Genomic DNA, 24,528 nt, shown 5'->3' on the forward strand with positions numbered 1-24,528 from the left:
AAGAGACAAGAGGTTAAAACGTGCATCCAGGAGGAGAAAGGGGGCAGACCACCTAGGTGCGCCCACATCCCTTCCCCTCATGTCTCCCCACATTTCCCCATAGACAATAATCCTTTCATCGCTCACCCCAAGACTCTCCATCACATTCCAGTCCCTATGGTTCCTCCTCTCATGTCAGCCCTCCTCGTTGAGGCGGTCTCCAAGCTGTCTCCGCAGGGAGTTGGCTTCCTGATGGAGGAAGGGGACAATTCAAAGTATCACAAAGGATCCTAATGCTCTCCTCTGAGAGAGTGCAATTCAACTCATGCTTATTCCTAAGCTTTCGAAAGCTCGATTCTCTCTGATCCTCTCATTAACTGGCTTCTGTATTCAATGACTAACCTGAACATTCCACTTTACAGAGTGCTTTCAAGTCCATGGCCTCCTTCCACCTTTGTACTCAGTATACCACTCCCCACTTAAAGAGGTCTAGGGATTTGGACTCAGAGCCGAGATGCAATAGACCTTGATTTAAACTCCGGAGCCCAAACACCCAATCCAGTGTTCTTGTTAGTATACCATATAGACTATGGTTTGCTTCTTAGCCATGCGTAATAAGAAGGATAGAGCGCAGCTAAAGAGGAAACAAAGAATGTTTACTTCAAAATCTGCCAGCCTGGGATAGAATAGACTTAACTGGTGATTTGCTGATTTCACTAGTTTAGCTATTGATAAAGGAGGTAACTATCAGCTAATCTCTTCACACACCCAACACAGCTTAGCTGCTTGGGCTTAGGTGGATGTCAGACAGATTTGAATTGGGTTTCTTGTCTACCACTTACTAGAAAGCTTCTAGAAGCTTCTAGAAGCCTCAAGTGCTTCATCTGTAAGATGAAGTTCTAAAGCACTTAGCACAGCATTTGGCACACAGTAAGCACTCAATTAATATTAACTATCACCATTTACATTGTTCTGGCATTAAGGTTTGCACAAAATATCTGTCTTCTTTATTGTGCAACTAATCTAGCAATGATGTGAGCACTTTACAGTGTTTCCTCCAGGCAACACTGAACAGCAGAAAGAGCTCCGGACCAGAAAAGGGAGAGTTGGGTTGTGTTTCCAGCTCAGCCCTCTCTGCAGGGTGGTCCTGCTGGCTTCTCCTGTTACTAAACGGAGAATTGGAATAAAAGATCTGTGCAGGCCCGTGTGCTGCAGCCTGGGAGAGGAAGCGGCTGTGGGCACCGCCTGGCTGTTGACCTTTCCTCATTACTGGGCTTGCCAACCTCCTTCACCCTCATTCCTGCCACTGGCAGAAAAATCCTCGTCTCCTATCACAGATTACTCATTCTCTACAAATCCCTTTTTGTTTGGAGAACAGATTCCTCAGCTGGTTGAGCCTCTCCCACACCCCTTGGCACCTGGAAACAGGCTTTGGCGAGTTCGATCCTGTTGGAGAACTTCACCTGCTCATGGTTCTACTTGAGGCAGATCAGCTCCTCCTTCAGGGACTCCACCTGGGCCTCCAGGTCAGACTTGCACAGGGTCGGCTCATCCAGGATCCTGCGCAGACTCTTCAGATCTGCCTCCACCAGCTGCCTCAAGGACACCTCTGTCTCATACCTGTGATACAGGAGCATCAGAGGCAGGCCTGGTTTAGTTTGTCAGACAACTGGGAGTTGGGGCTTGTGGTTTTTACAGCCATCTCGTTCATATAGGTTTTCAACGTGCTACCGAAGCTCCTGGAGGAAAAGGCACTGGTAATTATTTTTTAATAAATGAAGAGCCAGTGGATTTAATGGGATAAAAGCACATAAACCGTGAGATTTCCAAAATTAAAACACTTCCTCCATTCTCCTGATTGGACTCTGTGCATAGCGGAGCATCAGGGGAACACGACTTCTACACTGGATGGGATTCGGAGATGTCCTCTGGAAAGGAAAAGCAGGCAGAGTCTGACTCTGGAGAAGGGTTCTCTGAGCTCTGGTTAGCAATGGCTCTGTCGATCTTAGGGAAACCGTCTAGGGAAAACTTTGTCAATGTTTGTTGGTACAGAGGACAGGCTAAGGGGAAGGAGAGGAAAGAGGGAAGACAACAGCCCCCTTACCCATTCACTTGGTCCTAAAGTCATCTGAGGCCAGCTTGGCGTTGTCAGTCTGCACCACCAGCCTGGCGTTGTCAGACCGCTGCACAGGATCTAGAAGACCCAAAACATTCTAGAATAAGCTTGGTTATTTTTAGCCAATCCCTACTAATTCACTTACTTGGAAGGAACAGAATGAGAAATCACAGTGGATCTTATATAAGATTATTAAATGCTGTCCATGTGCAATAGTTGCTCAATAAATATTTAAGAAATCAAACTAGGGGGAAAAAAGAACACTGACATATGCAAGAAAAGTGTCAATAGATACACAATTTTTCCTTTTCTTTCCTAATAAGCAATACTGAGAAGCTGATAATAACTAACATTTCTCTTTAAAAACCTACTGTATGTCTGCCATGGTAGCAGGAGCTGAAGATACAAAAATGAGTAAGCACTAGATCCTGCCCACAAAAAACTTCCAATTTAGTGGAGAAGATAAATATGTCAACTAGCAATTGGAGGGGGCAGAGTCATGGATGGAGCCACGCCCTCCCATCCATCCTGGATGGGTTGGTCCTATGTTCTTCTAGGTAGCTTCCACTCTCTGATTTCAGCCAACTCTTCTATGCCCTCACTGGACACTGTGCACCATGAGAAGCCCAGAAGCCTCTAGGTCAAGACGATGAAAAGATAATTAGGTACCCAGAAGAGGACAGCAACAAGAGGTCAGAGCAGTCAAAAGCCCAGGTAAGAGAGAGAGAAATTGGTCCAATTCGTACAAAAATTTCACTTTCTTAGCTTCCTTCTTGGGCTCAGTCTCTTCTCTTACCTCAGGATAATAGTTCCAGAGTCTTGGCAAATGCACGGAAGCATTCGGAGGCAGCTTTTTTTTTTTTTTTTTGCGGTATGCGGGCCTCTCACTGTTGTGGCCTCTCCCGTTGCGGAGCACAGGCTCCGGACGCGCAGACTCGGCAGCCATGGCTCACGGGCCCAGCCGCTCCGCGGCATGTGGGATCTTCCCGGACCGGGGCACGAACCTGTGTCCCCTGCATCGGCAGGCGGACTCTCAACCACTGCGCCACCAGGGAAGTCCCGGAGGCGGCTTTTAATTACAGTTTATTTATGCAAAGTGCTGCTACCTCCACACAGACTAACACTATGCAAATACTCAGATCTAACAGTCCTGGAACCAGAATAAGACCAGCCCTCAAGAAAACAGAATGGAAAAGCAAGACTTTAACCCATGTGTTTCAATCACACCGAGAGCTTATATTGTTTCTTAATCATATCTCGAATTCCCTCCCTACAACTTCCTGCTGGAGGTAGTGGGGTGCCCACCCCCTCACCTTCTGCTGGAGATCCTCGATGGTCCGGAAGCGGGACTGGTAGTCGGGGCACACAAGGGGATCTTGTTACTGGCTCTGCTCCCAGATGCGGCTCTCCAGCTCTGCGTTGTCCCGCTCCAGCTGGCGCACCTTCTCCTGGTAGTTGGCCAGCCGGCTGTTCAGGAACTGCATGGTCTCCTTCTCGTTGCCATTGAAGGAGCCCTCACAGAAGCAGCCGCTGTTGCCCACGTTGGCGGGGATGTTGCAGGACCCGGGCAGGGTGGAGCCGTGGCAGCTGCGGGGCACGCAGGGCCGGGAGAAGCAACTGGAGCTGCAGCTCAGGCTGGGCAGGGAGCAGCTGTAAGGCATGGTGATGGAGGGAGTGAGGTGACCGGCGGAAGACAGAGTCCAAGTTGTCCAAGCCACAGAGCTGTGGGTCTCCTTCCTCTTGGGAGCATTTATAGCCCCTCTGCAGAGGGTATGGATGTGGAAGACAGCCCTTTTTTCTTACTCATTGGGTTGTCAAAAGCCTTTCCCCTTGGCGTGTTATGTTTCCTCAGAAGAGTCCCTCATCTCATAAAAGACTTTAGTTGGGCTTCTTGATAAGTCAGAACTCCTCTTCCATGCTGTGCATCAGTGAAGTAAGAGCTTTATGGTGTGGTTTCAAAGGGCTGGACTCGTGAAAGCCCTGGCCTTCATTTGTGGGGTGTGGTAGGTCCAGGAACGCTATGGCTTCTTCGCTTCCTGGCTTGACAGCCCTGATTCTTCTTGCTGATATGGAAAAGTATAGCCCTTGCCCATGTATCACTCCCTTGGTCAAATTCCAAATTCATGGTTCTCAGAAAGAAGAATAGATCCCCTCTAGGATCATTAAAATAGCCTGGTTCCCAGTGGCCCTGTTACCTGATATGACAGGCGTCATCATATCCATAATAATGTCAATCAACGAAACAGCAGATAGTCACCAGGATCATGGTTTGTATAGGGCACCGTGAGGAATATGGAAGGTAGGATCAGGGCTGTGATCAGAAGGAGCTCACACTTGTTGAGCACCTGTACAAGCCCAAGTTGGTACTAGACACTCTTCACAAACACGATCTTATTCACATCTCACCATGACCTTTCGAGGTACATGATAATATTCCCATTTTACAGACAGGCAAACAGAGGCATAGAGAGTAGGGGTTAATGTGTTGTGAATCCAGGATTTCAACACAGATCTCTGTTCTTTCCATCATACCATGCTGCTTAAATTAATGAACTAACTCCTTCCCTAACTTCTTCTGACAAGTCATCTCTCCCTCCTGTCTTAGCTTTCATTTCACTTTGAGCATCACATTGCATGACTTATATGCATATCTCTCTGTGTATTTGAGTTCCCAGAAGCAAAGACATGGTCTAGTTCATCTTTGAATCCTCTGCTCTAGGCACATGGTACACAATAGGGACCCAATGGACATTTGTTGGGTGGATGAAGGAATGAGCATTGTATAATAATATGAGGCAAGAGATGATAAGGGAGAAGTTGAAAAAATGGGGAGAGAGAGCACAGCCAGAACTGGAAGTTCACAGGGATAGATTTGTGCCGGGACGGGGAGGCTTCTAAGAAGCAGAGAGGAGAAAAGCAGATACTGCAGGTGGAAGAATCATGTGCACACAGAACGGTGCAGGAAAGCCCAAGGCATGGTCGAGTACGACTAGGTAACTGGGAGGGGAGAGAGTGAAGGGAAGTGGTGGAAAATAGAGCTGGATGCGGAGGTTGTGACCATATGGCAGAGGTCTTCAATGACAAAGCTAAGGAGCTTAGACTTCCCTGGAGGGCAACATTTTAGCAAACATTTATCTGTTTTAGCAAAATGAAGATAAGGCTGGAAGCAGAGGAGCGGCAAGGTTATTGTAATAGTCTGGGTCCGCAGTAATAAAGAATTGAGTTTAGGTATCTGTAGGGGAAGTGTAAAAGAAGAAACTGGTGTAAGAACCATTTTCAAAGAAACATTTTTTTTTAATCAGCAATCTGAGAGAGGGTCAAGAATGAAACCAAAATTTGGCAAGCATAAGAATTCAGGAGAAAACTTTACCATTCACAGAAACACAGAGAGCAGGAGAAAGCACTGTTTTGCACATCAAGGATGAGTTAGCTCACTTCCTTTAACAAACATTTACTGAGTCCGTCCTATATGCCAGACACAGAGCTAGGCACTGGGGATGCAACAATGAGCAAGAGAGGCAAACCTACAACCTAGTGGAGAATGCACACCAGCCAGGTGGATGATACATCTGTCATGGGGGGAAGCCCCAGCTGCTGGAAGAACGTGCAGCCGGAGATCTAACCAGACTTAGCAGAGGTCAAGGAAGGCTTTCTTGAGGAATTGATGATATTGCTGAGAGCTGAAACTAAGTGAAGAGGAAGGAGATTGTTCTGGGTAGAGTTGGGGCAAACATGAGGGCCAGAAGTGAGTGAGCACATTGCATTTGGCCATATTTCCCATTTTTCACAAACAACTTAAACAGAAAATGATATTTTTGTGGCTCACTGGGGAAAAGTGACTGGACTGCCTTGGCCAACTATTCTGAGGACTCAGAGCATCAGTACCATGACTCCCTCTAGCCCATTCACCTCAATAAGTTGGGAAGTTCTGCATTAGAGGAATTGGAAAAAGCTTAGTAAGGATGGTATGAGCCAGGGAGTAACAGATGATCATAGAGGAGAAGCAGACAACCTCAGCCAGCACCAGCATCCCTCCAAAGTGGTTCTTGCCCAGGGCCCAGCCCCACACATCAGACTGCCTGCAACTATTGCAGCTGGGTCTTACAGCCAGCTGCACTGGTGACAAGCCCCCACACTAGTGTGCCTACAGCAATAGTGACCCAGCCACAGACACACACAGATTACACAGCCCTGGAGCACCTGCCTCTGGTAACCAACTGGGACCCCACTGCTGGGCCCCACGAAACACCTTCTACACAAAGCCACTCCTTCAAGACAGGGAGACATAGATGGTCTACCTCATGTGTAGAAACAAACACAGAGAGTTAAGTAAAGTGAGGAGATAAAGAATATGTTCCAAGTGAAAGAAAGGAATATGTCCCTTAGAAAAATAAATAAATGAAATGGCAATAATCAATCTTCCAGATAAGGAGTTCAAAGTAATGGCCATAAAGACATTCAGCAAACTCAGAAGAATGGAGGAACACGGTGATAACATCAACAAAGGGATGAAAAATATGAAAAAGAACCAATCAGAGCTGGAGAATACAATAACAGAAATGAAAAATACACTAGAGGGAATCCTAACCCTGTCAGTCCAGTTGTAAAGACTCCATGCTCCCACTGCAGGGGACAAGGGTTTAATCTCTGGTCAGGGAACTAAGATCCCACATGCCATGCAGTGCAACCAAAAGAAAAAAATAAAAAGAAAGAAAGAAAAGAAAAGAAAAAGAAAAAATCAATAAGGAAATATTGGCATTAAATGATACATAAGATCAGATAGACTTAATAGCTATATACAGGACTTTCCACCCCAAAACAGCAGATTCATATTCTTTTCAAGTGCACATGGAGCATTTTCCAGGATAGATTACATGTTAGGCAACAAAACCAGTCTCAGTAAATTTAAGGAGATTGAAATCATATCAAGCACCTTTTCTGACCGTAATGATATGAGACTACAAATCAACTACAAGAGCAACACTGGAAAAAAACACAAATACATGGAGTCTAAACACCATGCTACTAAGCAACCAATGTGTTATTGAAGAAATCATAAAGTACCTTGAGAAAAATGAAAATGGAAACACAACAATCCAAACTCTATGGGACACAGCAAATGCAGTTCTAAGAGGGAAATGTATAGCAATACAGACCTGCCACAGGAAATAGGAAAAATCTCAAATAAACAACCTAACTTTATGCCTAAAGGAACTAGAAAAAGAACAAAGTCCAGAGGTAGTAGAAGGAAGAGAATAATAAAGATCAGAGTGAAAATAAGTGAAATAGAGGCTAAAGAAACAATAGAAAATATCAGTGAAACTAAAAGCTGGTTCTTTGAAAAGATAAACAATTCTATAAACCTTTAACCAAACAAATAAAGAAAAAGGAGAGGGCCCAAAAAAATCAGAAATGAAAGAGGAAAAGTTACAACCAACACCAAACACCAAATTATCATAAGAGTTTACAATGAAAAATTATACACCAACAAATTGGACAACCTAGAAGAAATGGATAAATTCCTACAAATGTAAAGTCTCCTAAGACTGACTCAGGAAGAAAAAGAAAATCTGAATAGACCAATTACTAGTCATGAAATCAAACCAGAAAAAAAAAAAACACCCAACAAACAGAAGTCCAAGACCAAAAGTCTTCACAGGTCAATTCTACCAAGCATTTAAAGAAACTTAGTACCTGCTTCTGAAACTATTCCAAAATATTGAAGAGGAAGGAATGCTTCTAAACTCATTCTACTAGGCCAGAATTACCCTGATACCAAAACCAGACAAAGGCACTACAAAAAAATTTAATCACAGGCCAATAACCTTGATGATCATAGATGCAAAAATCCTCAACAAAAATCCTCAAAAAAAAAAAAAATCCTCAAAAAATATTAGCAGACCTAATTTAACAATACATTAAAATGACCATGCACCATAATTAAGTGGGATTTATCCCAGGGATGCAGGGATGTTTCAATATCCACAAATCAACCGATGTGTTACACCACATTAACAAAAGGGAGAATAAAAATCATATATCATCTCCATAGATGCAGAAATAACTTTTGACAAAATTCAACATCTATTTATGATACAAACTCTCAACAAAGCGCGCATAGAGGGAAAATATCTCAACAGAATAAAGTCCATATATGACAAACCCACAGTTAACCTCGTACTCAATGGTGAAAAGCTGAAAACATTTCCCCTAAGATCAGAAACAAGACAAGGATGCCTACTCTTGCCACTTTTATTCAACATATTATTGGAAGTCTTAGTCACAGCCATCAGACAAGACAAAAAGAAAAGAAAACAAATTCAACTTAGAAAGAAAGAAAGAAAACTGTCATGGTTTGCATTAGACATGATACTATATATAGAAAACCCTATAGATGACACCAAAAAAATTTAGAATAAATGAATTCAGTAAAGTTGCAGAATACAAAATTAATACACAGAGATCAGCTCGGTGCTTTGTGACTGCCTGGAGGGGTGGGATGGGGAGGGTGGGAGGGAGGGAGATGCAAGAGGGAGGAGATATGGGCACGTATGTGTATGTATAGCTGATTCACTTTGTTATAAAGCAGAAACTAACACACCATTGTAAAGCAATTATACTTCAATAAAGATGTTTTTAAAAAATCTATAATGTTTCTATACACTAATAATGATCAATTGGAAAGAGAAATTAAGAAAACAATCCCATTTACAGTTACATCAAAAAGAATAAAATATGTAGCAATAAATCTAATCAAAGTGGTGAAAGACCTGCACTCTGAAAACTATAAGACATTGATGAAAGAAACTGAAGATGACACAAATAAATGGAAAGATATACTGTGTTCATAGACTAGAAGAATTAATATTATTAAAATGTCCATACTGAAAGTGAGGAGATGAAAAAAGATATTCCATGCAAATGGAAATCAAAAGGAAGCTGGAGTAGCAATTCTCATATCAGACAAAACAGACTTCACTCTTCACTTTGACTTCACTCAAAATAGACAAATCAACAGAATTAAAAATGAAAAAGAAGTAACAACTGACACTGCAGAAATACAAAGGATCATGAGAGATTACTACAAGCAACTATACGCCAATAAAATGGACAACCTGAAGGAAATGGACAAATTCAAGGAAAGCACAACCTTCCAAAACTGAACCAGGAAGAAATAGAAAATATAAACAGACCAATCACAAACACTGAAATTGAAACTGTGATTAAAAATCTTCCAAAAAACAAAAGCCCAGAACCAGATGGATTCACAGGCAAATTCTATCAAACATTTAGAGAAGAGCTAACACCTATCCTTCTCAAACTCTTCCAAAATATAGCAGAGAGAGGAACACTCCCAAACTCATTCAATGAGGCCACCATCACCCTGATACCAAAACCAAAGATGTCAGAAAAAAAGGAAACTACAGGCCAATATCACTGATGAACATAGATGCAAAATTCCTCAACAAAATACTAGCAAACAGAATCCAACAGCACATTAAAAGGATCATACAGCATGATCAAGTGGGGTTTATCACAGGACTGAAAGGATTCTTCAATATATGCAAATCAATCAATATGATAAACCATATTAACAAATTGAAGGACAAAAAACATATGATAATCTCAATAAATGCAGAAAAAGCTTTGGACAAAATTAAACACCATTTATGATTAAAAAACTCTCCAGAAAGTAGACATAGAGGGAGCTTACCTCAACATAATAAAGGCCATATATGACAAACCCACAGCCAACATCATTCTCAATGGTGAAAAACTGAAGCCATTTCCTCTAAGATCAGGAACAAGACAAGGTTGTCCACTCTCGCCACTATTATTCAACATAGTTTTGGACGTTTTAGCCACAGCAATCAGAGAAGAAAAAGAAATAAAAGGAATCCAAATCAGAAAAGAAGAAGTAAAGCTGTCACTGTTTGCAGATGACATGATACTATACATAAAGAATCCTAAAGATGCTACCAGAAAACTACTAGAGCTAATCAATCAATTTGGTAGAGTAGCAGGATCCAAAATTAATGCACAGAAATCTCTTGCAATCCTATACACTAATGATGAAAAATCTGAAAGAGAAATTAAGGAAACACTCCCATTTACCACTGCACCAAAAAGAATAAAATACCTAGGAATAAACCTACCTAAGGAGACAAAAGACCTGTATGCAGAAAAACTATAAGACACTGATGAAAGAAATTAAAGATGATACAAACTGACGGAGAGATATACCATGTTCTTGGATTGGAGGAATCAACATTGTGAAAATGACCATACTACTCAAAGCAATCAACAGATTCAATGCAATCCTTATAAAACTACCAATGGAATTTTTCACAGAACTAGAACAAAAAAAAATACACAATTTGTATGGAAACACAAAAGACCCTAAATAGCCAAAGCAATCTTGAGAAAGAAAAACGGAGCTAGAGGAATCAGGCTCCTGGACTTCAGACTATACTACAAAGCTACAGTAATCAAGACAGTATGGTACTGGCACAAAAACAGATATATAGATCAATGGAACAAGATGGAAAGCCCAGAGATAAACCCATGCACCTATGGTCACCATATTTTTGATAAAAGAGGTAAGAATATACACTGGAGAAAAGACAGTCTCTTCAATAAGTGGTGCTGGGAAAACTGGACAGCTACATGTAAAAGAATGGAATTAGAACACTCCCTAACACCATACACAAAAATAAACTCAAAATGGATTAAAGACCTAAATGTAAGGCCAGATACTATCAAACTCTTAGAGGAAAACATAGGCAGAACACTCTATGACATAAATCACAGCAAGATCCTTTTTGATCCACCTCCTAGAGAAATGGAAATAAAAACAAAAATAAACAAATGGAACCTAATGAAACTTAAAAGCTTTTGCACAGCAAAGGAAACCATAAACAAGAAGAAAAGACAACTCTCAGATTGGGAGAAAATATTTGCAAACAAAGCAACTGACAAAGTATTAATCTCCAAAATTTACAAGCAGCTCATGCAGCTCAATACCAAAACAACTCACAACCCAATCCAAAAATGGACAGAAGACCTAAATAGACATTTCTCCAAAGAAGATATACAGATTGTCAACAAATACATGAAAGGATGCTTAACATCACTAATTATTAGAGAAATGCAAATCAAAACTACAATGAGGTATCACCCCACACCAGTCAGAATGGCCATCGTCAAAAAATTTACAAACAATAAATGCTGGAGAGGGTGTGGAGAAAAGGGAACCCTCTTGCACTGTTGGTGAGAATGTAAGTTGATACAGCCACTATGGAGAACAGTACGGAGGTTCCTCAAAAAACTAAAAATATAACTACCATATGACCCAGCAATCCCGCTACTGGGTATATACCCTGAGAAAACCATAATTCAAAAAGAGTCATGTACCACAATGTTCATTGCAGTACTATTTACAATAGCCAGGACATGGAAGCAACCTAAGTGTCCATCGACAGATGAATGGATAAAGAAGATGTGGCACATATATACAATGGAATATTACTCAGCCATAGAAAGAGATGAAATTGAGTTATTTGTAGTGAGGTGGATGGACCTAGAGTCTGTCATACAGAGTGAAGTAAGTCAGAAAGAGAAAAACAAATACCATATGCTAACACATATATATGGAATCTGAAAAAAAAAAATGTTCTGAAGAACCTAAGGGCAGGACAGGAATAAAGACGCAGACGTAGAAAATGGACTTGAGGACACAGGGAGGGGGAAGGGTAAGCTGGGACGAAGTGAGGGAGTGGCATGAACTTATATATACTACCAAATGTAAAATAGATAGCTAGTGGGAAGCAGCCGCATAGCACAGGGAGACCAGCTTGGTGCTTTGTGACCACCGAGAGGGGTAGGATAGGGAGGGTTGGAGAGAGACACAAGAGGGAGGAGATATGGGGATATATGTATTTGTATAGCTGATTCACTTCGGTATAAAGTAGAAACTAACACACTTTGTAAAGCAATTATACTCTAATAAAGATGTTAAAGAAACAAACAAAAAAAACACACTTCTATATGACTGCAACCCATAATTGACTGGAAAACCAAGTCCTAAAGAGATTTCCCAAAAATTAGCTGGAATCTGTGTGTAGAAGACAACTTTGAAGCATGTCATTGTATCATCCTGCTCCAATTTTTTAAATATTCTCCATACTTTATAGTGATATCTTATGTATAACTATAGAGAGAACATGGTTCAAATCCCATAATTGCTAATAACCAACTATGATTTCAAGCATGTTTCTAAGGCTCAGTTTACTCATCTGTAAAATGGATTTAATTTGCAGCATTGTTAGTAAGATTAATTAAGATAAGCTCCTAGTATTTTGCTTAACCCATAGTTGAGTTCAGTAGATGTGAGCTATATTAGTTTCCCATTCCTGCTGTCACAAATGACCTCAAATTTAGTGGCGTAAAACAAAACTGTATTATTGTAAATTTCTATAAGTCAGAAGTCTGACACAGGTCTAAAATCAAGGGTTTACTCTCTCTGGGTTAAAATCAAGGTATGGAGTTGCATTTCTATGCACTAGGAATGAACAATCTGAAAAAGAAATTAGAAGGAAAATTATATTTACAACAGCATCAAAAGGAATAAAAAACTTAGGAATAAACATAACCAAGGAGGCAAAAGACTTGTACACTGAAAAACTGCAAAACATTGCCAAAAGAAACTAAGGAAGACGTATGTAAATGGAAAGACATCCCATGTTTATGGATTGGAAGATTTAATGTTGTTATGGTAACAATATTGCTCAAAGCAATCTACAGATTCAATGCAATCTCTATAAAAATCTCAGTGATGTTTTTCTGCAAAATGACTCATAGACCTAAACATCAGAGCTAAAATGATAAAACTCTCAGAAGAAAACATAGGAGAAAATCTTCGTGACATTGGATTTGGCACTGATTTCTTGGTGATGACACCAAAAACACAGATAACAAAAGGAAAAGAGTGAAAAGGCAACCCACAGAATGGGAGAATATTGTCAAATCATATACCTAATAAGGGATTCATATCCAGAATTTATAAAGAACTCCTACAACTTAAAGAATAAAAACCAGAAAATGAGTATTGGGGAGAGATTGCAATCCTTGAACATTGCTTGTGGGAATGTTAAGTGGTTCAGCCACAGTGGAAAACAGTATGGAGGTTACTCAAAAAATTAAACATAGAATTACCATATGATTCAGTAACTCCACATCTAGGTACATAAACACACATGCACACACACAAATTGAAAGCAGGGATTTGAACAGAAGATGTATGTACACCCATGTTGATAGCAGCATGTCACAATAACCAAAAGGTGGAGACGCCCCGAAATACCCATCAATGATGAATGAACAAACAAAATGCATTACATACATACAATGGAATATTATTAAATCTTTAAAAGAACTAAATTCTGATACATGCTCCAACATGGATGAACCTGGAAAACGTTATACAATGAAAAAAGCCAGACCCTAAAGGACAAATAATATACAATTCCATTTCTTTTTTTTTTTTTTTTTTGGCTGGGTTGGGTCTTTGTTGCTGCACACAGACTTTCTCTAGTTGCAGCGAGCGTGGGCTACTCTTCGTTGTGGAGCGTGGGCTTCTCGTTGCGGTGGCTTCTCTTGTTGTGGAGCACGGGCTCTAGGCGCACGGGCTGCAGTAGTTGTGACTCGTGGGCTTAGTTGCTCCACGGCATGTGGGATCTTCCCGGACCAGGGCTTGAACCCGTGTCCCCTGCATTGGCAGGCGGATTCTTAACCACTGTGCCACCAGGGAAGTCCTACATTTCTTTATAGACAGAAAATAGAATAGAGGTCATATAGACAGAAAATAGAATAGAGGTCACCAGGGGCTCAGGGCAGCGGGGGTTGGGGAGTTATTGTTTAATGAGTCCAGAGTTTCCGTTTGAGATGATGAAAAAGTTCTAGAGATGGGTAGAGGTGATAGTTGCACCACAATATGAATATACTTCATGCTACTGAATTGTACACTAAAAATGGATAAAATGGTCAATTTATGTTATATATATTTTACTCAAATTTTTAAAAATCAGGGTGTTGGCAAGACTGTGCTCCTTTCTGGAAACTCTTCATTAGAGTTAAAGAAAGATACCCATTCTTTTTTTTTTTTTTTTTTTTTTTTGCGGTACGCGGGCCTCTCACTGCTGCGGCCTCTCCCGCCACAGAGCACAGGCTCCGGACACCCAGGCCCAGCGGCCATGGCTCACAGGCCCAGCCGCTCCGCGGCATGTGGGATCTTCCCGGACCGGGGCACGAACCCGCGTCCCCTGCATCGGCAGGCGGACTCCCAACCACTGCGCCACCAGGGAAGCCCAAGATCCCCATTCTTGATGAACACTGATATCACTTTCAGCACTCTGAGATTTCCTGCAGCACCAGCCTGAGTGTTCACAGTGCCAGGGACTAGGCTTATAATAGCCCTACTTGGGGACTAGTTTCATCCCTTTTAAGAAATTATAAATAACTTGCAGCCAGGACCGTGTCTTTCATTATGTGCCTCTCCCCTCCCCACCATCCAGGATCTGCACAGAGCAGGTATCCAACAGACACTGGTTGGATTGAACAGAGGAAGGCGGAAGTATTAAAGGAAAAGTTGGTGGGTTCTCTGAGCCCCAGATGCGGGGAGGGGAAGTGAGCAGCTGTAGCCCAGGCTGCTAACGATCCCCAGGAAGGGTATCAGAAGGAAGGAGGAAGTCCTGGACACAGTACGCAAGCCAGATGGGCCCTTTGCTGCACGGTCCTGAGGCTGCCTGAACGAGCAGTAACCCAGATAATACAGTGCTGGACCTAAAACTTCCTGCTGGGAAAAGGTGAGCTTTCCAGAGCCTCTTTCCAGCCCCCAGCTCATGCCTCCTCACTTTAGATTTGGATAAAATCAGCTCTAGGAGATGTCCTGGTCAAGAGGGGTGAGGAAGAAGATCCAGGAATGGCCAAAGGGAGATGGAGCAACCCAGCAGCTGCCCTACCCTCTCTCCTACCTCCCTGCCTCACCTGTGGGGTCAGGATGCCAGGCCAGCCATCTGCCTGCCAGGCTCTCATATCCAAGAGTGAGGCTGTTATAGGGCTCTGCTTTCAAGTGGCCCTTTCATAAAGTGCTCAAGTGATGGTCATGGTGAGACAAATGAATACCAGTGAGAAAGGCATCTGCTTTGCCAAGGAAATCAAGTTTATTAGGAGGTTACAAGGGAAGACTGCTGGCACGTGGGAGGGTTCTCTGGGCTAGCTAAGAAGAAACGGTCTCCAACGAAGGAAAGGGTAGGCAGGGAATTATCTGGGTGAGTTGGGTGAGTTTCTTGACCACCTCCCTGGGGCAGCTCCAGCCATGCAATTGTGTTTTCTGGCCCATTTGGTGGAATGGACCAGGGCCAGGTCAAAGCTCTGGAACACTGGGCCCTGCCTCCTTGCTCCTCCGGCAACCACTGGACTCTAGCACGTGTAGGAGTTGCAGGGCCCACAGTGGGGGCGGGGGACACAGGGCGAGAAGCGGGCAGTAGGAGCACAGGGGGTGCAGGCACTGGAGTCGCAGGGCATGATGGTCTTACCACATGCATTGGTCGTGGCGCAGGGGTTGCAGGGCAGCCTGGAGAAAAAGAATGATATGGAAAGCGAATTGAGGGCGGCTTGTAATATACACCAGAGAGACCCCAAGTGTGGACTGCTCTCTGGGACTTGGCCTGACCTGTAACAGAGAAGGTCACAGGCTCACGTGCTGCAAAGCTCACTCTCAATGCTAACGGTCTCCCTGTCATATCATGTCCGAAGTGCTGGACAGAGGCTCAGAAACTCCAGTCTCAGCTCCCAGCAACGTCCATTCCTAGCTGGTGACCTTAGATAAGTCACTTACCTTCTCCAGGCCCCAGTCCCTTCACCTATAGAATGAGGAGAATACTGATCCTGCCTGCCTGATGGTAACAGGGCAGATAAGGTAGCATGTGGAAATGTAACTTCTACACATTACGGTATTGTTAAGATGTAAGAAATATCACTGATCACATATCAGTGTCATCAGAGTAGAATGCAAAGAGTTGACTGTGCAATTTCAGTTTGTACATCACACAGTTCCTGCCACTTTATGTTTTAATGATAGCCACATTGTTTTCTGAGTTCCGTTTGAGCATGTCTGGTGTGAAGGCATAATTTCCTCTCCAGGGTATGCAATCTTTGCCTGGAGTCCAACTGAGAAGTATGCCTATATGTGCATAGCTTCGCCAAACACCAGCAGCTGAGTACTCACTTGCAGTCCTCGCTCTCCAGCAGCCCCCGGTACGTGTTGATCTCACACTCCAGCCGGGCCCGGACATCCAGCAGCACCCGGTACTCCTGGTTCTGCCGCTCCAGGTCCCTCCTGATCTCCGCCAGCTGGGACTCCACGTTGCTGATCAGGCACTGCACCTGGGCCAGCTGGGCGCTGTAGCGGGCCTCCATCTCCGTCAGGGTGTTCTCCAGAGAGTCTCTCTGTCGTGCGGAAGGTAAGGAAGGTCACAGAGCTGCTCCTGAAAGGGCTTCTCCACAGGATGCAAAGAAGTCACAAGCTCCAAGAGTTAAGGAGAGGACGGCCCAAAGGCCAGCCTGGTGCCTCTGACTCCCCGACCTCCCCTTCTCACCAGGAGTCTGAACGATACCCACCAGGTTGTGCTGGGTCTGCAACTCCACCTCCAGGGCATGGACCGTGCGTCTCTGCTCAGTGATCTCCGCCTGGTAGGACTGCAGCTGCTCCAAGCTGGACACCACCTGCCCGTTCAGCTCCTCGGTCTGAAACACCAAAGGGGAGAAGGCAGGATCAGACCCTGTCTGAAGGGCCCTGAGGGGCCGAGGGGCCTGAGAGGCCACGTGCTGAGAGGCCCACCTGCCTGGTGAACCATTCCTGCACGTCCCTGTGGTTGCTCTCCACCAGGGCCTCGTAGTGAGACCTGGTCTCGTTGAGCACATTGTTCAGGTCCACGGTGGGGACGGCGTCCACCTCCACATTAAGGCGGTCTCCAAGCTGTCTCCGCAGGGAGTTGGCTTCCTGTGGATGTAGAAAATGCAAGAGTGACTATCCTCAATAAAAAGTGGACCCAAAGGAATGGCACTGCTTGTCAAAGTCCTGTTTGTCTATTTCCTCGGAAAAGCCTTTTAGTGGAGCGGCTATGACAACAGAAGGCAAAGTGGTCTGCGTTCCATGTGTTCAGCTCCTTCCCACCATGACTGTGTCATGGCACTTGGATTCAAAAAAAATTCCCGGGCTTCCCTGGTGGCGCAGTGGTTGAGAGTCCACCTGCCGATGCAGGGGACGCGGGTTCGTGCCCCGGTCTGGGAAGATCCCACATGCCGCGGAGCGGCTGCGCCCGTGAGCCATGGCTGATGAGCCTGCGCGTCCGGAGCCTGTGCTCTGCAACCGGAGAGGCCACAACAGTGAGAGGCCCGCGTACCGCAAAAAAAAAAAAATTCTCAAGGATTTGCTTGGGGGCCACTCAAGGATGGATGAATGCCCAACTTTCCCAGTTTGCAGACTGTCTGCAGATGACCTCATAAGAAAAAGAATTGGCTGTATAATTTCAGATTGTATGTCACAGCATTTCTCCCATCAAGTAAGATCTTGGCATGGCCCCTCCCAGGAGAGAGAAGGAACCCCAGATCATTCGTCATCAAGACTTTGAAAAAGTGGAGACTCCAGTTCACCAGGATTGATATTTTGGCTTTGAGGGGAAAGAGAAATGGCTTTGCATGGCATGATCAGAGCAATGCTGGGACTCTTCCTACAACTCAGTAACCAATCACAAGCAATGCTGGGACTCCTCCCACAACTCAGTAACCAATCACAAGCCCATGGAGGTGCCCTAGGAAACTCAAGTGAGGCACCAGTTCTGAGTGAAAGACAGCTTATCTGGGAACATGGATACGTTTCATCTCTCAATGTTTTCTTTTATCCTGAAGTTTTGGTGTTTTTGAAGGAAATTTAAAAGATTCTTATTCCTGATTCTGCCACCCCAAATCACTAACGCCACCCTCAGCCTGAAGCTGAGTCAGGTTTCTTCATTTCTCATTTCTGGTCTTACCTCCTCGTGGTTGCTCTTGAGGCAGAGCAGCTCCTCCTTCAAGGACTCCACCTGGACCTCCAGGTCGGACTTGCACAGGGTCAGCTCATCCAGGATCCTACGCAGGTCATTCATGTCCGACTCCACCAGCTGCCGCAAGCCCAGCTCCATCTCATACCTGCACAAGGACAGGGTCAGAGCAGTACCTGGTAGACCTTGAAGACTGACAAGAATGATCTTGGATAAACCCATTCACCTCTTCTTCCCTCTTTCGGCAATGAGTAGACCCAAGAGGCAGAGGGTTCTGGAGGCTCAGTCAAGACCCAATATTGATTCAAAAATTGATTTGAGTCCTCATCCACTTTTGTGGCTTCTTTCTTGGTTCCCCCCAATCCTCTGCAGAATCCTTCGCAACTGATGGATTGAACTGCTGTTCAGTAAGCTATGGAAACCCCTTTTCTTTCACTACAGATTGAACAAAAGAAGTGGACCCGTGTAAATTCTGAACAACTCACTTGGTCCTGAAGCCATCTGCGGCCAGCTTGGCATTGTCAATCTGCACTACCAGCCTAGTGTTCTCTGCCTTGGTGCAAAGGATCTGGGGAATGAGAGGTTGCTAAGTGAGGATTGAAAATAAATATGAAACCATCGACTTCTTTAAAAATGCTTAAAAAGCCCTTTTGAAGATAAAAGGAGGAAGAAAGAATCACGATGGCATAGATGCAAGAAACACAGTTCTCTCCCACAGACTGAGAATACTAGCAAACTTGCCCTGCTTAGAGATGACAACAAGGCCCCTCACCTTCTGCTGGAGCTCCTCGATGGTCCTTAAGTGGGACTGGTAGACGGGGCACACAAGGGGATCTTGTTGCTGGCTCCGCTCCCGGATGCGGCTCTCCAGCTCTGCGTTGTCCCGCTCCAGCTGGCGCACCTTCTCCAGGTAGCTGGCCAGCCGGCTGTTCAGGAACTGCATGGTCTCCTTCTCGTTGCCGTTGAAGGAGCCCTCACAGAGGCAGCCGCTGTTGCCCACGTTGACGGGGATGTTGCAGGACCAGGGCAGGGTGGAGCCGTGGCAGCTGCGGGGCACGCAGGGCCGGGAGAAGCAACTGGAGCTGCAGCTCAGGCTGGGCAGGGAGCAGCTGTAAGGCATGGTGATGGAGGGAGTGAGGTGACCGGCGGAAGACAGAGTCCAAGTTCTCCAAGGAGCTTTGGAGTTTCCTGCATCTGTGGAGCATTTATACCCCATCCCCAGAGGGTGTGGACACAGTATGTAATGTCTTTTTTCTTTTTACTTCTTCACTGCTTTTCAAATGGGCTTCCCTTCAATCTGTTATTGGTCTTCCTCAGAAGAGTCCCTTGTCCCATAAATGTTTTTACTTGGCTTCTTGTTAAGTCAGGACTCCTCTTCAGGCTAGGCACCCCTGAAATCAGAGTCCTGCGGTAGACCTTCAAAGAGGCCACACGGCCTAGCCCAAGTATCTGCCCTTGTTAATTGGGAGTTAGTCCATCTAATGACATTCTTTTGTGTCACGTGATCTGGTAAAACCATAATCAGACTCATCTCCTGACACACCTGGCATTTCCAGGGAGGGACCAAGATTGAATCAAGGAACAAGTTGCATTAAGGGGCAGCAGTAGACTCCCTTTCCGTCTGCTTTGAGAGAAGAATCCTTCAATGATTTAGCACCCCAAGCCTTGAAGACTTGAGCTGGATAAGGATTGACTTGGGCCATGGCCAAGAAGGATGGACAGCTGTTTGTATAATGTTACCTGCCTATCACTTAAAAGGACTGTAATGGGAAAAGAATGTAGAAAAAGAGTGGATATATGTGTATGTATAACATACATGTGTATGTAGACGTATGAGAGTCACTTTGATGTAGAGCAGAAACTAACACAACACTGTACATCAACTATACTCCAATAAAAACTAATTTTTTTAATAAATAAAAAGTTTTTAAAAGGACTGGAGAGGAATTTTAAAGATAGAGGCTTTGATAATTAGTTTGAGAACAAGGAAGATTCTGAAAGAAGAGATCATTTAGAAAGAAGGCTGAAAAAATGCAAGCTGAGAGATCCGGACAAATGCATTGAAACTATCTAAGGAAAGTATCAGGAGGCAGGTGTGAGAAAGGAATAAGGCCGTGCTTGCCAAGCTTTTCCAATGAGGCAGCCGTAGCATTAGAACAAAGTGAGCGGTAACTGGAAAAGTCAGGAGATAGCCCAAAGGAGCTTCCTCAAGCATGAAAACATCGTGTTGGCTTTAACATAAAATGTTTTAAAATTCCCGGTTAGACTTTCTAACCTTTCGCCCAATCCTCCAAGTATAATCGACACACCAGGAAGATGCCCCGTATCCTCTCCTAGGCTCCCACCATCAGCCTTACTGTGTTACATGCAATCTGGTTTAAGAACCAAAGGTTGAAAAATACCAAGGGGTGGGGCGGGGTGGTGGTCATATCATTGAATCCAAGGACCTGGGCGCCCTGGAGAGAAAATGAGGAGACACGGCTTAGGCAGGGGATTTTGCAAGGCAAGCTTGGAGTCGTTTAGGGTTGATTTGGGAGGTGAAGGAAGGCACCAGAAGGTCTGAGGAAGGGGTGACCAAAGTTCTGAACATACAGAAGTTGCATAATTATAGGCACCACCAGGTACCACCTGCACCCTGGGGAGCCGCACCCCAAACGCCACTGCGGCTTTGGCTGCCTGCCATAGACAGTTTTATTGACAACTTATTGGAGTCCTTCTCCCCATTAAGCTTTCATGATAGTATTCACGTGGTGCTCTGTTTAAGTCTTCGATGAAAGGTCCTTCATCCACCCTCTCCAACACCATTATCGCTGCTTATTATAACGCCATTCAGACCAAAAGCTCCAGGCTTAAAATAAAATCAAAGTCTCTTTGTTTTCCTCCAAGGCAGTTAAAGGGGGAGAAATAGGTGGGCAGGCATCACTGAGACGTCCCGGAGAAAGGACGCGAGGGTAGGAGCTCCTGTCTCATTCATCCGGGCTTGGGACAAATGGAAAAGACCCTGGGAATCAGACTGATGGGCATTCGCTCCTAGGGAACAGCACAGGCCTCCTGCTTCCCAGCTCTTGTCGGCCTGCTCCAAAGCACTGGCTTTCCAGCAAGTCGCGGTTTCCGCAGTCCTTCCTCCCCGCCCAGGGAGCACAGACTAAATACCAGCAGCGTCCTCCAAGCTCTTCGGTCTTATCTACTGATTGGCCAGTGTAGCAACATGGAGACTTTAAGCAAAGGAGAATGTTTAGGTTCTAAGTATGAGAAGATTCAAGGATTGGGTCGACAAAAAAGCAAAAAGAGACTTTGCGTACAATGCAGAGAGAGCAGAGAAATGGGGAGAGATGGAAACAGGGAGAGGTGTGTTTAATAAGAGAGATAATACGAAGAAGAGGCAAGGAAGAAGCCTGGACGGGATCCTCAGGAGCTCGCCAGGCCGTGCTGATCAGACGAAGCTAGCCCACCTTCAAGTGAGGGAAGCTGCAGGTGGAAAGCTGAGACGTAGCCAGGACACCCTGAATAGATGCACAGAAGAGCGGTTCCCCCTGCGGAGTGTTCTGCAGGATGCAAATGAAGACTCAGAAAAGATCTACAGACGTGGGACCACAGCTTCTGAGGCCTCAGACAGAAATAGCATTGTTCCAAGATGTCCAGACCAGAGCATTACCTCCACAATCCAGTCTGAGATTTGTTCGTGGCTGAGAAATGCACTGCTGTCTACACCCAGGATGCAAAACGTTACAAAGAGGCACTGCTACCTGTTCCTGAATGATAAGAGTGTGGGGAGGAGAGAGGAAGAAAGGAACAGGGGTAGTCTGGCCAGCACGGCTTCAGGTCACGGCCAATCGGCAACCACACAGAAGACGCAGCAAAGAACAGGTTACACTTGTCACCTGCCGGCTTCTCTGGAGATGCCTTTTTTCCCTGCAGAAGGTGAATGGCCCAAGAATTCAGGGGCAAGACAGCAGATGAAATGGCTTGTAAGTAAACATAATGCTACCATCCCTTGTAAATCTAGCTTCTTTCTTGCAATGTTTTCAGACGATCAATAGGCTTGAGTCAATTTGCTTCTTGAATTAGTGGGGAAGATGGGACCATGGGGTTATAAGGTCTCCATGTCCCCGCACATATTAGGAGTAGACTTCATGCACTCTCTTATTTCTTAATTGAAATACTTGCAAATTTGATTCATTCAGAGAGAAACTGAGCAAACAAGGGACTATCAAATCCACTTTTTTATTTAGTTCAGTTTTTTCAGAATACATCTAATGGGCAACTTCTCCATGCTGGGCATGGGACAAAATTGAAACAGAAGAATCACAGTTCCCTTAGTAGATTATATGTTTATGAATAACTCAGGCTAAAATGGGTCTCCAAAATATATGAGAAATAACAAGAAGATAAGGAAGTGAGATATTTAAAAGGTGTGAGATGGTTGTTTGGAAATATGTTTGTATTTAATGTAATTAGAAAACTGTATATATGACATTAAGGACAGCAATCATTTGTTGAATTTCTACCAAGCGCCTGGCATAGTTCCAGGACAGCAGGACGGGGGGGGGGGGGGGGGGATGGGGGCGGGGGGGGATGCTGGTGGGGGAGAGGAAGATGACATGCTCTCAGTCTTGCTGAGCAGACAGCCTTGTGGACCAACTCTAACGCAAAGTAATATAATTGAGCCCTTCACCTCCCCTCTGAAGAAAAATAATTCCTTCCTTCCCCCCCTCCCATTTTTCCCACACCCATCCCTGCCCCAAACTCCAGTCAGGCCATTTCAACCCAGTTCATGATTCTCAGCCAGGAGGTGAGGGATGAGGCCATTTCAGATTATCTCCCTGTCCCCCAAAGGAGATTTATTCGTGATTCCACTCTCTAGGTGACTCAGAGGTAGGATTCAAACAACTGATCTCATTAGAGTCCTAATCCCTCTAAGAATCTTTTCTTCAACCAAACCTGGTAATGAGCTACTTTGATACTGGTTCTTGCTGCTTTGGAGTCCACAGGGTGGTGGCCCTGCAGGATCCCCGTAGGATCTGTGGTCGTTAAGGTGAGTTTCAAAGCAGGTGAAAGAGGCTTCCAGGGTTGGGGTGTGGGGCGGCAGAAAGAAAAGAGGCAATGCTAAGTCAAGCAAGTGAAAGAGTTTCCTCTTTCTAGAAAAGGGAATGAGACTAGTGGAGAGAAACGGAGGTGACATGTGACCCTGCTGGTGAGTAGACACAGTCCTCCACCCTCAGGATAAGAGAGAGCTAATGGGGGTAGACGGATCTTGGTGGAGGGCCTTGGAGCCAATGTGAATGACCAAGACACATGTTTAGGATGTCCGAAAACCAGGGGTGGGAGAAGGGGTCAGGGAGATAAGGGAGATTTGGGTACAAAAACTAGGCTAAAGGGGGTGCCTCTGCTGAGGAAGGCCAGGAGATAACCAAAGGCCAGAAGCTCAGCCTGCTATGTGGTTGGGTGGGGAGGACATTGCAGGGTGGGAGGAAACACCAGAAAGATTATCCTCGAGGAGATTCCCGGGCCCTGCAAAATCCGTCTCAATTACCTCACGCCAGCCTTGGAGAGCGGGTCTGAACAGGAAGTTTTATCCAGCAAAGTCCTTAGCAATTTGGTGCAGGCAACGGGCCGGGAATGAGAAGACTTGGGCTTGAGTGAGACCAGCTGTAAGACTGGGGGGGCGGAGTTCATTTCACCTCCCTAACCTTGAACTTTTTCCGCTGCAAAATGGGGATTGTGAAGTCTGTTCTGTCTCTCTCAGGGTTTGGGGGTGAGGGGCTCAAATTGGATAACACATATGAAAGGGCTTTGTAAATGGTGAAATGATGAACACACATAAGGGGTTCTGACTGTTTCTCTTCTTCTCTTCCTCAATGGACAAAGTGGTCATAGTAATGACAGAGGGTGGACTGGCCTTCTTTGGTGATTCCCCACCATTAAAATTGCCAGGGTCCATTGACATATATACATTACCAAACGTAAAATAGCTAGCTAGTGGGAAGCAGCCGCATAGCACAGGAAGATCAGCTCGGTGCTCTGTGACCACCTAGAGGGGTGGGATAGGGAGGGTGGGAGGGAGGCTTAAGAGGGAGGGGATATGGGGATATACGTGCGCATATAGCTGATTCACTTTGTTATACAGCAGAAACTAAGACAACATTGTAAAGCAATTATACTCCAATAAAGATGTTAAAAAAAATAAATAAAATATAATATTATTGAGATTTTTTTTTTTAATTGCCAGGGTCCTCATGCTATTTTCAGATACCATAGAACGTTCATTCTTTGCACCAGCCTTTATGGCATAAATTCTCAGACATGAAAGAATTCTCTGGCATAAACACTCTC

General features: G+C 44.6%; 1 protein-coding gene and 1 pseudogene across 1 annotated transcript; both read right to left on the bottom strand.

Annotated features, from left to right (window-relative positions):
* Positions 1 to 174: 174 nt before the first annotated feature.
* Positions 175 to 3,756, bottom strand: LOC137211661 (keratin, type I cuticular Ha3-I-like; annotated as a pseudogene).
* A 12,460-nt stretch (positions 3,757 to 16,216) lies between these two features.
* Positions 16,217 to 19,327, bottom strand: LOC137212330 (keratin, type I cuticular Ha1-like). The gene is made up of 6 exons (XM_067715601.1): positions 18,968 to 19,327; positions 18,681 to 18,763; positions 18,187 to 18,343; positions 16,995 to 17,156; positions 16,775 to 16,900; positions 16,217 to 16,603 (listed from the first exon to the last, which is right to left on the bottom strand). Exons 1-6 carry the CDS (start codon positions 19,313 to 19,315, stop codon positions 16,379 to 16,381), a joined length of 1,101 nt encoding a protein of 366 aa, XP_067571702.1. The 5' UTR covers positions 19,316 to 19,327; the 3' UTR covers positions 16,217 to 16,378.
* Positions 19,328 to 24,528: the final 5,201 nt, after the last annotated feature.

This window comes from Pseudorca crassidens, chromosome 19 (assembly GCF_039906515.1).
Source record: "Pseudorca crassidens isolate mPseCra1 chromosome 19, mPseCra1.hap1, whole genome shotgun sequence".
In the NCBI taxonomy this organism is placed as follows: domain Eukaryota; kingdom Metazoa; phylum Chordata; class Mammalia; order Artiodactyla; family Delphinidae; genus Pseudorca; species Pseudorca crassidens.

Excerpts from the sequence above, each read along its gene's own strand:
- LOC137212330 (XM_067715601.1), bottom strand. The coding sequence starts at position 19,315 with ATGCCTTACAGCTGCTCCCTGCCCAGCCTGAGCTGCAGCTCCAGTTGC. Across the intron at positions 18,344-18,680 it reads GCAGATGGCTTCAGGACCAA|GTATGAGATGGAGCTGGGCT; the intron begins GTGAGTTGTTCA and ends GTCCTTGTGCAG. Across the intron at positions 17,157-18,186 it reads TCAAGAGCAACCACGAGGAG|GAAGCCAACTCCCTGCGGAG; the intron begins GTAAGACCAGAA and ends CTACATCCACAG.